The sequence below is a fragment of the Alligator sinensis genome, unplaced genomic scaffold, assembly GCF_000455745.1.
Source record: "Alligator sinensis unplaced genomic scaffold, ASM45574v1 scaffold125_1, whole genome shotgun sequence".
NCBI classification, from domain to species: Eukaryota; Metazoa; Chordata; order Crocodylia; family Alligatoridae; genus Alligator; species Alligator sinensis.
Genome location: NW_005841893.1, coordinates 1,074,135 through 1,090,257, shown reverse-complemented (window position 1 = coordinate 1,090,257; position 16,123 = coordinate 1,074,135). Strand labels below are relative to the sequence as shown.

At 43.9% G+C, this 16,123-nt stretch overlaps 1 protein-coding gene across 20 annotated transcripts in view; it reads right to left on the bottom strand.

Annotated features, from left to right (window-relative positions):
- The window catches only part of PTPN13 (protein tyrosine phosphatase, non-receptor type 13), a 218,115-nt gene that overhangs the window by 70,798 nt on the left and 131,194 nt on the right, over positions 1-16,123 (bottom strand). For 19 of the 20 annotated variants that reach the window (XR_003092691.1, XR_003092693.1, XR_003092692.1 and 16 more), the window contains 2 exons: positions 12,904-12,999; positions 7,393-7,492 (listed from right to left, as the gene is read on the bottom strand). Coding sequence is in view for 17 of the 20 variants with exons in the window: in XM_025197238.1 (XP_025053023.1) it covers positions 7,393-7,492; positions 12,904-12,999 (196 nt within the window). In the remaining 3 variants the exon portion in view is untranslated. Of the gene's footprint in view, positions 1-908; positions 943-7,392; positions 7,493-12,903; positions 13,002-16,123 lie in introns of those variants that run through there. The other variant, XM_025197250.1, reaches the window with a different exon arrangement.

Sequence of the window (16,123 nt, the reverse complement as noted above, 5' to 3'; positions counted from 1 at the left end):
AGCCCCAGAGGAGGACTCTTCCCCCCACTCCTCCCTCCCCAGGGCAGGCAAGGCTCTGTTCCATGCTGGGGGGAACTCTTCCCCCTCATCTCCTCCCTGCCTCATTGTTTCCAGGCAGAGGGGTACAGTGAATTCCACTATATGCATACTGGACATGTGCATAACTATAACAACACCAGTCCCAATTTGTTGCCTATATCTTACATTTTAACAAACTTTGGTTAACAGCATATCAGCTAGGATGCAAACAGTGTTAGCACAAAGGAAGTCTATTTTGTAACATAACTGTACTGTTTAACTATCTAATTCATGAAACTGACTGGAAGTGTCCTTTTCAAGGCTGCTAAAGCACTTTGGGAAACAATGTAACAAGTCTTAATGAGGTAAAACAAGCTTACAGCTAGGCTGTTCCTGTAGTTAACAAGCACTGTATACATTGAGTTTAATGTAGCCTTTTTTCTGTCTGAAGGCCATGCACTTAAACAGAATAAACTACACATGAAACATCTGTGCAGATGTGTCATGCCATAACTGCTATAATACATAGTTTGGTGAATGGACTATAAATAGAAAACCAGGCCTAGCTTTGCAATGATCTGATTCACCCAGTACATTTAAGGACCAGGAACCCATTCATCTGTCTGTGAAAAGATGACGCTAATGATCAATCTTTGTCAAGAATCATAAATAGATGAAAAGCTCTGTGCAAATGCCAAGTAGCAGCTTATCTAAAATATGTGCCCTTACCCTTCAACAACATGGTCTAAGGCCACAGGGTCAGCCTGAATTTGTCTGTGATTCCATGGCTAATTCTGTTAATTATTAAGCCAATTCTACTGGGTGACCAGTCCACTGGAAGACTAATACCTTTAAAAATGGGTACTTAACTCATTGCCTGATGTACTTACCCAGAAATGACCAAGTATGGATCAAAGAAGGAAGCTGGGGAGAGGGAGAGATAAAGGAATCTCTAATGAACAGTGGGGTGGGAAGATCAGGAGCAGATTTGACTGAGGGAGAAGGACGCACAAGGAGCAAGGGAAGAGCTGGAAGTGGAACCTATCAAATACTTGGAAAACAAAGGCAACAGCAGGAGAAGGAGTAGATCCATGTCAGTTGCTGCCCCTAGAAAGGAAAAGGAAGAAGAAATAAAGGAGGAAGAAAATATGAAACAAGAATAGAGGACAATAGACACAGAGGGAGAATACAAATTTCCATGGTACTGACAGCATTCCAAAAGGCTTAGGGCAGTGGTTCTCAACCTTTTTAGACTCAAGGCACCCCTTAGAAAATGTCAGCTCTTAGTTTTCACTTGTTTTTTGACTATAGAAAAATAATAGAGCAATTCTTCTATTGCAAAGAACTCAGAAAGACCACAAAATTACAGAAGTATGCTTTTAGAAGTATGAATTCCTATTCCCCCACCCCACATACACATACCCACATGCTCTCTCACCCCACATACCCACACACTCATGGCCCCCCACAAACCTATGACTACCCACCACAATATACAAGAGTAAGACTTCATTTTAAGCTATTGTGCAATCACCTCTATGTACACTACACAAACACATGTAAATCAGGACAAAAATATTTTTGAAACCAAATTAATGAATGCTGTAGGTATTCACTTTTTAGAATATAATTTGGTATTTTTCTGGTTCCAAGATGGCAAAACTTCTTGCTGAAAGGAGTACTTCTGGGGGCAAGGGGAGGGACTTCTGGTGGCAAAGGTAAGGGGTTGGGGGTGGGGGATCTGTCAAGGGGCAGGGCTACCAATGCAGCCCTTGACAGCTTGCCAAAACACAGTAAGCGGCCCTCCACCTGAAATAACTGCCCACCTCTACTATAAGCTCTCCAATGCTAAATCACATACCTTGTTCTAGTAGTCATGAGCTCAGATGAGAAAGATATAATTAAGACTTACACGTAAGAATCCAAACAATTGGACATTTTTTTGGGTGACTGAACAGGGCAGGCCTTACTTAGAATAAAAATTACAGCACCTAGAAGAAATTAAAACCTGGCAGTCTTGAGAGTTTTAATTTTGGCAGTGAAATTTACTTCAGCAACTATACATCTTCAACACTATAAAGCATTACTTTTCCATAATACAAGAAAGTACACTGTAATTGTGAAAACTGCTTTTTAAAAAACACAGCACGCTTTCACTCTACTAATTTGCTCTTTAAGCCATCGTGTAACTACTGCCTTTACTGATAATAACAAGTCACTTCTATTTATTGAAGTTGTTAGTGCTGCCAAGTCTATAATGCTGTTGGAGAGGGATCTGCTTTCTATTCTGTTTTAGACAATCAACAGAAAAGTTAGGTAGATTCCTACTGCAGGATCAAATTCTGCTCTTTGATTTACTTTGGAGAACCCACTGTTTTCACGGAAGCAACAGAGTTGTGCACCAACATTTGCTTTCAATATCTTTTTAAAAACCCAGCTGAATTTTCAGATCTTAGATGCATTTGCTGAAACAGCAGTTAGAAAAGCTCTTTAATTTGTGAAGACAAAAATCATGGAAACTATTAGGACAATGAATGGTGTACTCTCAAGCATGCCACTTCTGAGGAAGAACAGAAACTCTGAGGCCAAAGCAGAGGTATGGAAATAATCTGAAACCATGGATCCAAACTTCACTGCATTTTGGAGTAAGATCAGATACAGATGTGATCTTTGCAGCTCAGCCCATCTGTAAGCTTTTGCAAAGCAATACTTTCCTTTCTAGATTTTGCATAATACACATTGCTACATTACACAAACAAAGAAAACATGTTCTCATTGAGTCAAAGAAGGACTTTCACTTGTGAAGCAGGCAACCCCAACAGTATGATCCATTTACATATCACATAGGCTGGGAACAGACATTCAAAAAGCCTGAGACTGAATTGATTCAATCTTTGCAGGTTAGTCTAACCTGACTAGGCTCAATCAGTTTGTAACTGTACAGACATCCCAGACATGCAGGCACATGCCTGCAGTGGCTCAGGCTAGAAGCTGAGGGGCACTAAAGCAGCCCTCCCTCCCTTCCACAATACTGATCTGAGGGGGGGCGTGGCTAGGCCCTGACAGTACACTCTGATTAACCCAGCAGGGAATTGATAACAGCATTTATCACCCCATTAAGAAACCAACAGAGGGACATTGCCAGCTACCTGTTGATTCTGCCTTTGATTCTGCCACAGCACAGACCGTAGCCAGCACGTGGTCTGCTAGCTAATACACAGACACCTCTCAGCAAGGCAGAGGGGAGGGGGGAATTCCTGCTTAACAGGGAGTGGTAGGGGGAAGGGGGGAGCATCCTGCAGTCTCTGCTGAGCTCCAGCCTAGGAGCAGAGTGGAGGGGCCAGCTCTGCTGTGGAACACAGAGCCTCCCCTCCCCCTGCCCCGGCCCAGAGAGTGTGCTGGGATGCTGGGGGTGTCTGGTTTAACTTAAACCAGCAAGGGGTCTGGGACAGTGTGAAGGAGGGAGACAGAACTTACAGCATGGAGGCCTGGCAGGGCTGCAGCTGCAGCCTGGAAAGGAAGGAAAATACCCACTCAATTTTCAGAGCAGCATCTTGCTCAGGATTGGCAGAGGGAGGCTGCTCAAAGGTATTTCTGGCCCCAGAGAGAGGCAGAGAGGAGTCAGTTCCCTGCAGGCTGCAGGGAAAGGGGAGCAGCTGAGTGTCTTGGCAGGCAGAAACTGTAGAACGGGCCTGTGGAACGCTGTGGGAGTGACCCTGAGGCAGGCGGAGCTGCAGCTGAGGATCTGGAGTGAGGGAGCCCACAAGGACAGAAAAAATCTCCGAACTGGAGTTTTTCCAATAGAGGATCCGGAGGAGGGCTGGAAGGGAACAATCTACAGTCACAGGTAGAGCCTTCCTGCACAAGGGGGAGACCCCAAGAAGACTGTGTACATTCATAGGGGTGCAGGGCAGGCTAGCACACAGCAGAGAATAGACTATGGAATTCTTTTTGGGGGGGGACATTGCCAGAGCCTGACAAGAAGGCTGAGAAGCAGCCGGGGTTTTTTCTGTGATTTCTTTTGCTGTCTATTTTGATTGAGCACAGGCCAAGACTGGCCTGTGGAAGGATGTACCCAAAAGAGGCACTAGGACACGCTGGGGTGCAGAGAAGGCTACAACAGGCAGCACTGCAACCTGGCTGTGGAAGAACATCGTAAAACACCATCTGGAGAGGCTAGGCTGGGGTAAAGGGGAGGTTTGGAGCCCCACCGAAGACACAGGGATTAAGACCAGGCAGGATCACCATGGGCATTGCCTCCAAGGAATATATAAGTCATCAAAGTCATGGCAGGTGAGAAAAATGTAAGATCCACTTCCTGGCAGACCTGGTGATCCAGACCCAAAGTCTACCCTGTTACCACCTGTAGGGAGACAAGCACAGGGCAGCACGAGCAAGCCCTATAATACCTACAGATGTCACAGACAGACATTGCATAAACCGGTTTGAGCCAAATCAGTTAAGTCTGATACTATATTCAACCAGGTTTATCACAAGCCTTTTTCAGCTATTTTCAAACTGGTTTATGTGCTCTGAACATCTGTTCTGTTACAGGCTTAAACCAGTTTCTGATCACTTACACCAGTTTATGTGTAATGTCTGTCCCTAGTTATAGGGTGCTGACAGACATGGAAAAAAAGGCAAAACACAAAAAACAGTGCTTTATCAGAAGAGGAATTGCATCAGTTTGACTTGGCTCTCAAGCATCTGTATAACTCATGCACTTCAGCAGGGCTTTTTGGTGCTTTTATCTAATAGCTGATTGAATCAGCTATTAGATAAAAGTGCCAGAAAGCCCCACTGAAGCATGGGAGCTATACAGATGCTGGGCAAGCCAGGTCAAACTGCTGTAATTCCTCTTCTGGGCATGTGCCGGACTTGGCGCAGGGGTGCACCAAGCTGAAAGTAAAATGCTAGATTTTTTCTCCCCCATGTCTGTAAGCACCCATAATTCCTCAACATTCTTTAAATGCTTTGTTGTAAACTCTCACTGCCTACCCGTTTGGTTTATTTTCTTCCAATGTTGCTGTAATGTTGAATTTGCAACTTCACTGTCATTTATAGCAATTTGATTTCATTGTGGGACTTAGTGGCAGCCATAGTAGTTAATTAGGAAAACAAGGATGGAAAAGTCAAAACAGGAAATTTTAAGTTACTTTTTGTGTGGAAAATGATTTGTTTTCCTATTTACCTTTGCATGAAAGTCTCTCTCTGACTGGATTTGGAACACCATACATAATAGAATTTTATAACACTATTTTTAATGGGATTGCACAAAACAGAAAGCTTTCACAGGTTCCTAGAAAACTTGCCTTAAAAATTCAGAAACAGGTCCACAGTCTCCTGCATCAAGACGCGGAACGCTAATGTATTCCCTAGAGTTACTCTAAGAGAATACCTCTCTATGCATTACATATGCCTGCATATTTAATATATGCATACCGACATATACATACCAGCAACACAGTACACATGTATATACGCAATTCCTGTAGAATGTCTCCTTCCCGTCAATAAACAAACACAAGTTTCTAAATGAGTTCCTGAATGAAATGATATGATCTCATGCACAATCCATATATTAGAACATTAAAGTTGCAAAGGGAAACAGACATTTAGGAAGTGCCTAAGTTCAGGCTGGTTGTGCAATTTTAATTTTGCTCCTTTGGGCATCAAGTTTAATACTGTCCTTAAGTACATGATCACCTATTTATCTAGAGGACCACTGCCTCACTTGGTGCATTGAGTGCCTGGTGAACAGTGCATGTGGCAGACGCTCATCATTTATTTTAACTGCACTATTCAATGTGGAGCTCTCTGCCTTAGTTGCATCACTCCATTGTATATCTGAACTGAAGGAAGCAGGGATTCTCCCATTCTTTTACTGACATTTTGATACATTCATTCACATGACTCCAATTTTCATGTGTACCTTCATTTTTGGCATGGGATGAGGCAGGGCTCCTTTTCAATCTGTTCCTTGGTATTGATACTTCCATCAAGATTACATTTAACAATCTACCCCAAACAGCTGAAGTCAAGGGTTGTTAATTTTTTTTTAAGTAACTGTAGGAGTGACCTTCTTTCCACTCCTGTATTTTTGTATTCCTTGCATACAACAACACTTCCTTCCAGAAAAACAGCTGCTGGAAATTAGAGTATACATTATATGGGAGAAATATGGTATGAACAGGTTCCATCTTGGTGAAACTGAAAGTAAGATGTACAGTGATCCACAGGGGGCAGAATAATGAGCAGGCTCAGCTCTCTAGCTGCTGCTGCTCAACTATTTAATACAGAAAAAGATCATTTTATCTTCTATTTGTCTTTCAAAAACAAGGAGAGTATTATGTTTTGGGTTGTGTTGTATGCAAGAAAATAAGGTATTTTGGCTGTACTTTCTAAAATGAGTCATCATTTGGCAGAGAGTGGACATGGGACACTTAAGCCTCAAAGGTGGAATCACATGAAAATTATATGCCACAAAAAAGACACTGCAGAATAGAAACACCTATGCAACTTTGAGTACGCAGCTGCTATTGTAACATGTTCTAGGGAGAAACAAAGACATACATGGCTTTGGTGATACTGATAAGAACATGATATTAATGGGAAAACTGACAGGAGCAACAGTTCAAAGTCATAATTTTGGTGGCTATAAACCAGGGGTGTCAAATGTTCACTTTTCAGGCCAGATCTGGCCCATGCAGCCAAGTAATGTGGCCCATGAAGCTCCTAGACAGGTTAGGAATTTGGGAGAAGGGTGAGTAGGGGTAGGGGCCCTCCTCTTAAATCTGGGGTATGGGGCCCAACTGAGGACATGTGCCAGTGGTGTGAGGGTGAATGATGGCTACCTTAACCCTTATGGCCTCTGGGTCTAGATCACAAGGACTCCCATGAGTTTAACATCTCTACTATAAACCATGAGTAAAATGGTCCAACTAATCATTTTCGAGTAAAGGTCAGCAACATATGACCTGTGGACTGGAACTGGCTCATGGAGCCACTGAATCCAGGAAGTGGGGGGCTTGGAGAAGCAGCAGTGGCATGTATGCAGGTCCTAGCTGTGTGGCTCCAGCAGGAGCACAGGGAAAGTCTTTTAGGGTCTAATTCAACTCAGACTAAAGAATGCAAGTTGAGTTGAACTTTTAACTGGATTATGTTAGATTTCAACCAGGATGTGTCTTGAATCATCTGCTGTATGCAAAATAACACTGCTAAAATGTTGCTCCCACCAAGATAAAAATATGGCACTTTTTATTTTTGGAAGTTTAGCACAAGTGATAAAAAAATTAATCACATGAATGCAACTAAGGAGTAATTCTTGTGAGGGAAAGCAAGGATTGGAAAATATGATAATGTCACATAATTTACCTTCCCCTTTGAGGATGAACTTGACTTGATAGTGAGGTATCACCAGCTCCTGGTAAAGCACTGCTGGAATCATCTCTCTTTACACCATTATTCCTTTTCCCTAGCACGTGAAAAAGACACACAGATAAATTAATACCTGCAAAGGCTAGAAACCACAAAGAGGTAATCCTACCTAAATATCAAGGATTTATCAGACATCTGAGATTACTTTGAAAGGATCAGATGTACACGTAGTGAACAATGCCATTACAGTATTAGAGAAATTAGCATTAAAAAGTCAATTTCAGTTTTAAAAAAGATTGTATTTCCCCCCCTCCAAGAACTGCTGCATAAACATTTGGAGAAATGTGTTAAAATATGGAATTGTGTGTGTGTTATTCTAAATTGAAATCATTCAATTTCAATAGAACTGTGAGACCTCAGAATTGCAGTAAGGAAAACTGAAGTGTAAAAAGATTCTGTATGCCCAGAACAGCCACTGGTGAATATTATACTGACTCAAAACAAGGGATGCTACCCAGCAGCTGCAATTTTTAGTTTTGTTTCTGGATTTGTCTTCCTCTTCATAGTTTATTAAATATAAATTATCTTTTCTGATAATGGAGATCTTGTTTATTGTAATTGTCTGGAGGAGAAAGTCAACATCTATCCATACTAATACTGCAATTGGGGCTTGATTTAGTAAGGTACAGAGACCTCCATTGACAACACCCCACTCTTCCCAGTGAGTGGTAATGCCACTCAGCACTTTGTGTGGAGTGCTCTGTAACCTATACAGTTTCTGGTTTCTTAAGTAGATGAAAACAGCAGGAGGAGCATTCTCAGATTCCACTCTGTGATAATCATGTCATCAACCACCACTATCCCACCTACATTAAGTAACAGGAGAGTGCATGAATGTCTTCTCCATTCTTTCCAAAGACTGGAAAATAACAGTAGTTCCAAGGAATGAAATGATAATTCCATCTGCCCCCTCATGCAGGTCCAGCTGTTAAGGCCAGAATGTACTTCTGGGATGAAATAATAAGCCCCGAGTTTCACCCACCACTCAGAAATGCATTTACCAAACCCAATGTCTTTACTTTTTCAATCATAACATCCCCAAACTGAAACACGTTAACCATATGGAGTTCAGGCAATCACAGCCTAGGATTCGCACTCTCCTAATGTGTTGCACAGTTTACATCTTCCTAGAATTTTCCTGAAATACATTTTTTTGTTCTTTGGAATAATTATATCCAGACAAAAACTAAAATCAAACGACTCAGTAAAATATGGTTATAGTCCAGAAAACTTTGTAAAGTTTCTGGTTATAAAACTTTCTGATTATAGTCCAGAAAACTTTGTAAAGAACACAGTAGCTACATAATATACTTTCCTGTTGTTTTGACGCTTGGTTCCATCCTAGAAAGAGACATTGCCAAGCAAAGTGAATCAGCTGTGTTGGGCTGTGTTCCAGTACAGCTGATTCACTTCTTTGTCTGAAATACATGTTCCCCATTATCCCACCTGTCTATCTTGTAGGACAACAGGCAACATGTTCCCCACTTTCAGAGATGCACCCCTGCAATCTCTCAGGTGTGTCCTCAGAAGCAGGGAAAGTCAAGGTTCCCCACTTCCAAGATGTACCCCCAACAGTCTCTGATGCATGTCTCTGGAAACAGGGAAAACCAGGCAGACACTTCTGAGGCTCGAGAGGCCTGATCCTAAGCAAGATTTACCAGGGCACGCAGGACCTTGCCCCTCAAACCCCTGTCAGAGCTGATTTGGATCAGTGCCTCGACACAGTGGAACTTTCTAGCACAAGGCACGGTAAGGCAGGGGAAGTCACGGCATGGTGAAGAATTCCGGTGTGGATAGAGTTCCCGCCGAGGAAATGCAGATTTGCATAATACAATTGGCCGATGTTAAATTATTCCCACATGGCGGCTGGCAATTGGCTCGGTAGCCGTATAAAAGGTTAGGGGCGTTTCTGCCCTAGTTGGAGAACTCCGCGATTCCCCCTGGAGTAGAACTCCGGCAGCTTGATCACCTGCCAACGACTCCCCGTCAGCAAAGCCTTGCGATGTATCCTTGTGTTGCATGCCCGAGTTAGACCCGAGCTACCCGGTCTACAAGAGCTCCCCGATTACCGATTAGAGAATAGAATTGTTGCAACTACAATTGCCTGCGCTGTATACGACTCTACAGTGTAAGTAAAGCCATCTCTGTTTTTCCAATTGATACGTGTCTCGTCTGTGCCTAATTCTGCTCCGGTGATAGAGAGTACCCATCTGCCCGTCACGGTATCGCAGCCGCAACCCCAGCTAGCGTTCCCGAGGACTCCTGATCCTCGATTCCCCCTCGGCCCCCACACCCTCAAGAGTGCCTGCCTGGTAAGCCTGTGCAAATAGGGAAGTATTCAATTTGGATTCGGCTGACTTGGAGGACAGTGATTCAATTCAGCCAAATTGGCTCTGGAAAATTCGACGCCAATTCAGATACTTGGCCATAGAGTATAATGGGAAATCACTGAAATACCTATAACTGTCATTTTTTGGCTGATTCACATAAAAATTGCAGGGATGGTAGCCCCCTCATGAAGCCTGCCAAGTTTCAAGGAGATAGGTGCAGGGTTTTCTGGGAAACTACCTCCAAGTCTTGAAAGCAAAACTTGTATTATGTGTGTGTGTGTGTGTGTTAAGGCACAGCAGGGTGAAAACTGCAGGCATGCTAGCCCCTGCTGAGGCCACGAAGCCTGCCAGCTTTCAAGGAGATAGGTGCAAGGAGTTCTACGAAACTGCATCCCAGGCTGCTGACAAGCAAAACTCCTGACAGGGGTGACACTGTATGTGAGTTAAGGCGCACCCTCACTGGTGCTGGGGCATCTACATGACATGGCAGTGTGCCCCAATGAGGAGTCCTTCTCCCCTACAGCCTCAGCCCGGTCCACCACTTTAAATAACAACAGGTATAAAATAACTTAGTAAGCAGTAGCACAGTAGCACCAGGAGCATCTCAGGCAGCCAAACTGTGACCGAGCCTTTCTTTCCTCTCCTGCAGGAGCTTCATCTCCAGTGTATGTATTAAGGTGCACCTTCATTGTATGACTCTGTGTGTGTGTGTGTGTGTGTGTGTGTGTGTGTGTGTGTGTGTGTGTGTGTGTATTAAGGCGTGCCCTCACTGGTGCTGGGGCGTCTACACGACATGGTAGTGTGCCCCAATGAGGTCTCCTCCTCCCCTACAGCCTCAGTCCAGTCCACCACTTTAAATAACAACAGGTAAGCACTCCAGTGCACTGCAGCACAGTAGCACTAGCATCTCAGGCAGTCAAACTGGCACAGGCTAGATCCTTTCTTTCCTTTCCTGCAGGAGCTTCTTCTCCAGCAGCTGCCAGAAAACTCTCCCTGCCAATCCCAGCCCTAGGGCTTAGATGTGCCCAGGGCCCTGTGTCCTTCTGGTCAGCTGACCAGGGACAGGTGGTAGGGGTGATGCTCTAAGGACATGGCACTGGCAGACAAGGTACTTTGGGTCAATCTGGTTTCTTTTAGTAAACCAATTAAATAGTTAGAGAAAGCTGGGACAGTGAGGGGTTGTGTTTTGATTTTATGGAGAGGGGTTTTTCTTGATTGTCTGATGCGGCTAAGCGGCTTATGGTTAATGAAATGAGAATTTTTATATAAGAATTGAATGGTAGAAACAGAGATGTTGTTTTGGATACCGCTCCAGGGTGGCCTGCCTCTGCTTTGGGGGGACGGGGGCTTTGGAGTGAGCGGGGCCACAGGCCGCCTGAACCCTGGCCGCTCAACTAAGGAGAAGGTTAAACTTTCCGATGCTCTGGGTGACCTCGCTCGTCCTTGCAACGCGCCCCGCTTTGTGTGTGGGTTTTCTCCACCGCTCCAGGGTGGCTTGCCTCTGCTTCATGGGGATACTGGCTTTGGAGGGAGAGGTGGACTTTCCTTTGGGCACACTCCCACTGGTGTCAGGCTGAGGAGGAAAAAGGGCAAGGTGTAGGTTGTAGCCTCCTCAGATGCAGGTGTAGCCTCCTCAAGAAGGGGTATAGGTTGTAGCCTCCTCAGATGCAGCAACATCGCTGTGGTAGTGAAGTGTTTCACCTCCTTGCCCCAGCTGATCTGCCTTTGGCAGTGCTGGCAGGGGGTGCTGCCTCTTCAGATACAGCAGCATCGCTGTGGTGGAGAAGTGTTTCACCTCGTTGCCCCAGCTGATCTGCCTTTGGCAGTGCTGGCAGATAGCATACTTGGGATCATCTGCCACCTCAAAATGATCCCACACTACACTACTTCCCCATTTCTGGGTTGAGGGTGGGGATCCTACCTTATCCCCCTCCTCAGCAGGCAGAGGCACAACAGCAGGAACTGACTCAGCTGATCTACTTGCCTCCATAACCTCCTCCAAGGTGCCTTCTACTGAAGGAGACCTGGGTCTAGGGGAACTTTGGGGGCTGTGGAGCACAAACTCAGAGATTCCCTCTCGGTCTCCAGAATTTCTTTAGCTAGGGTGCTCAGGTCCCCTGGTTCCAGATCCAGGTCCTCCTCTGGCAGTGGGATGCTCATGCTGGGAGATGAAATTTGGGTGGAGGAGACTGTCATTCTGCTGCTGGTGCCTAATTCTGGAGTTAGGGGAAGTAGTGCAGGTGTAGGGACAGGTACTGTTCCCACCTCCTTGCTTCCACTGGCACATGGCTGCCAGGAATGAGGATGCATCTATGTTTGGGGGGAGGGGGGGAGACTTGCAGCTCTAGGTCTCTCCCTATCCTTTCTAGCCCCCCCTCCCTCTCCCGCCAGAAGACTTGGCATCTGCCTTCCCAGGACACTTCATATTAATCTTTCCTGTGCTGGAAAATGTGTCTATGTGTGTAACTAACTAATAATAGTATATATGTTGTCTTCTTCTTCTCTGATAGATGACTATGTCTGACTTATTCTATGTTGTGTTTACTGTTGTTTGTTGTGTAGTGTACCTAAAATAATTACTCTTCTTCTTCTATGACTCTCTGATTTCTGTTGTGTTAATCTGAATCTGTATCTGACTTCTGTGTTATCTGTAGTCTAACTGTAAGTATAATTAATAATAACAACTATATATAATCTGATCTCTTCTTCTATGACTCTCTGACTTCGTCTGTGTTGTTTTTACTGTTGTGTGTGTAACTAAAATAATTTCTTCTTCTATGACTGTCTGACTTCTGTGTTGTGTTAATCTGAATCTCTGACTTCTTCTGTGTTGTTTTTAATCTATATGTAACTATAATAATATTAATAACTATATATAATCGCTTCTTCTTATATGAATATCTGACTTCTTCTGTGTTGTATTAATATATTTTATAAAAATAAAATCCTTATGTGGCTTGTCATTTTCCTAGTATTGATTTTGCTCTTAAGTGTTCTAGTTTAGGGTTTTTTTTCTTTATACATGCTGTACTTATTTTAAATTACTTCTAAGTGTTTCTCTTTGTTTTCTTCTGTTATTGTTATTTAAATTCAGTTTTAAATATTTTAATGTTCTTACCTTGCCTAAAATCTGGCTCAGAAGAAGTAATAGATGGACTTTCACTGGAGGTACTATAAACATCGCTGTGGTAAGATCTGTATCTTCTTGTGGGTTCTGCAAATTTAGAGACATGCATTAGGAAAGCAAAGCAACAACATTCTTATACTAAAATCAAGAACAATTAGCTAACATAAAACCAACTTTTCCATAATATCTAAATAATCTGTGACCATAGCATTTTGTAACAGAGAGAAGCATTCACTAGATACTGTGCCATCCACAGTGCTACCTCAATTTTGTACATAGAATAATTGCCCTACTCCTCTAGGGCCTACATATAAGAGAAGATAACCACAACCAGTAGAGTTAGACCTTTTCAGTTTGAGCACATTACATGGAGATGGCCTTACACAAGAGTCAGATTCTGGTCTGTGAGGGGCTACTCCTCACCCATTTTAAGGAGAACAGGGTGGACTCTACCCACCCAAAATATCTGACAAAGCTCAGACTAGGAGAGGGTGACACCTAGGATTTTTTTCCCAAGGAACTGCAACTCTCTAATCTGTATGAGTATAATCAACAAGGTCAAGCAATCCTTTTGCTAAACCTGTGCTCTTCACTTTTCTGACCTACTGTTTTCCCAGTAAGTTAAACCAAGCAAGGCCAGAGTTCCCATAGCATTGGTGGGACAGAGAGAGTCTGAGCAAGTGATTGGGGGGGGGAGGCTCTCTCAGACACTAGTTTTTAGGGTCTAGGGCCATGGATGGCAGCCCGGGGTGTCAAAAAAGGTCAACACCTGTGAGTGTGCCCTAGAAACTCTAAATTAGAAATACTAACTAGAATTTAACTAGTCCCAGGGAGTTGGAAATATATTGCCTCCAGTTATCCATGCAGCACAGACAGTACAGTAAAATAATGGGCCAGGCTATGGCATGGAGAGGTTGAAGGAATTACAAGCGCTTTCTCTACAAAAGAGAAGGCTTCGGGAAGACATGATATATATGTAAAAGGTTATCACAAAGAAGAGAGTAATCAGTTGTCTTCCCTGTTCACTGGAGACAAGTCAATCAGAAATCATCTGAATTTGCAGTAAACGAGATTTAAGTTACATACTAAGAGAAAGTTTCTAGTGATAAGAGCAATGAAAAAAATGGATTGAGTTAGCCAGGCTCCCATTCCAATGGAAATTTTAGAGAAACATCTATCAGTGTAGTCTCCACAGACTTTAATATTGCCTCAATGTAGCAGCACATATACTGGAACACAAGGCCCTGATTCTGCAAAATATTCTTCCTGTGTGCAGAGCTCTGCCTTGAAGAATCAGAGCCTAAATTGGGTTGTCTTCACTAAAACGTTTAAATTTGTTAACCCTTAGGGGCTTGTTAGTAACCAAGTAATATCAATAGTTCTTAAAAATCATAGGAAGAACAGTCGAATGTTAACTAGGGGTTATTTCAAAGTAAAACAAGTATCTTCACTTTCACAGTTAGTTTTCTAGTTAGCCAGTTTTCCTTGTCTGTGTAAATCTTTCAGACAATAGTGAGAAAGAGAAAATTAAGATATGCAGGAAAAATCTGATTTTGAAGGGAAAAATGGGCTGCAATCAAGTGCACTACCTAAAGTTACTTTTAATTTATTTTAGAAGAACAACTGGATTTCAAGTTGATTGGTAAAAATGTTGAAAGTATGTAAATCAATTACAGGGGTGTAGGTTGTAGCCGTATTGGTCTAAGGACATAGGCAGACAAGGTTCTTTGGGTGAATCTGATATCTTTTATTAGACCAACTTAAATAGTTGGAAAACAATTATTAAGCAAGCTTTTGGGCTCAAAAACCCTTCGTCAGGCTAAGGAAGTTTCAGCAGTTGGTGTGTGCTTTTCCTGGATGGAATGAAAAGTAAAGAAGCCAGAGGCTGGGCTGGTATGCATACAAGACAGGTAGTCAGTGAAAATGTAGACTGAGGAGTCAATGGGTGAGAGAGAGGCTGGGGAGGGGGGGAAGAGAGAGAAGGGGGATGAAAGTGGAAATCTATCAAAGACAGAAATAACCAGTTACCTGTGGGGGCACATTTCTCACAAGAAAACCACTCTCTCTCCAATCTCTCAGGCCTGATCCTCAAAGGAAACTTACAAAATACTTCCGAGAGACGAGCCTATGAACTCCACTTCATCAACGTCCTGAATACTAAAAATCATGGACTAAATATAGACATTAGATTTATGACACATTATAACCTGCCTGGCAACTGACTCCCCAGGTATCTCTCCACTTTCATCCCCCATCCCACACACAAAGCAGGTCATGTTGTGAAGACGAGCGAGGTCACCCAGATCATCGGAGATGTTTAACCTTCTCCTTAGTTGAACGGCCAGGGTTCAGGCGGCTTGCGGCCCCATCCTACCAAGTGCCCGCAAGCACCACCTTTAGCAGGACGGAGGTAACCTCCCTGTATAAGGCATGCAGGGAAGGGAGGAGCTGTGCAAGGCAGGTCTGCAGGTAGCCTTGCATTTCACCTCCGACATCGGGACCAGCCAGGCTGGAGATCATGCTTACCTCTCTCTCTCTCACAGGGCACCGGTGCAATCAGCCAGGCTGTCAGTGGGCTCTCCTTCAAGCAGAGGTGATGAATGAGTTCCACACAGCAAGGGAGATCAAGGTGGCCATGAACCGCATGGTGCAGGGATGACTCGTTGGGCAGGGTGAGCTCATTCACGGGTTCATAGTCACCGACAACTTTGTTGGCATCTGCTGTGTGGCACACTGGATGCACCTCATAGTCAGGGACACCTTGGAGGGGGACAGGGCTGCCGGAGATGGCACCATCACTACCATCCGCTGATTTCAAAATGCAGGAAGGTGGCAGGCTACTTCCACCTCAGCATCAAGGCGGGCAAGATGCTGCAGGACAAACAGGCAGAGCTGAGCATCCTGCACCACACAATCATGCAGGATGTGGCGACTTGGTGGAACTCTACTACATACCTGATGGTGGAAAGGCTGGTGGAGCAACAGAAAGCCATCCATGAGATGGCCTTATTCAGGGAGATTGGGATCAGCGGCCCCCTAAACAAAGCAAAGTGGGATACCATCTCCCAGATCTTGGTGGTCCTCAAGCCCTTCCTCGAGGCCACTGAGACCTGCAGCACTAGCAATGCCCTCCTTAGCTAGGTGATCCTCGTAATCAAGGAGCTTGAGAACCAAATGGAGAAGTTCCAGGGGATCAATGTTCCTGGCTGGG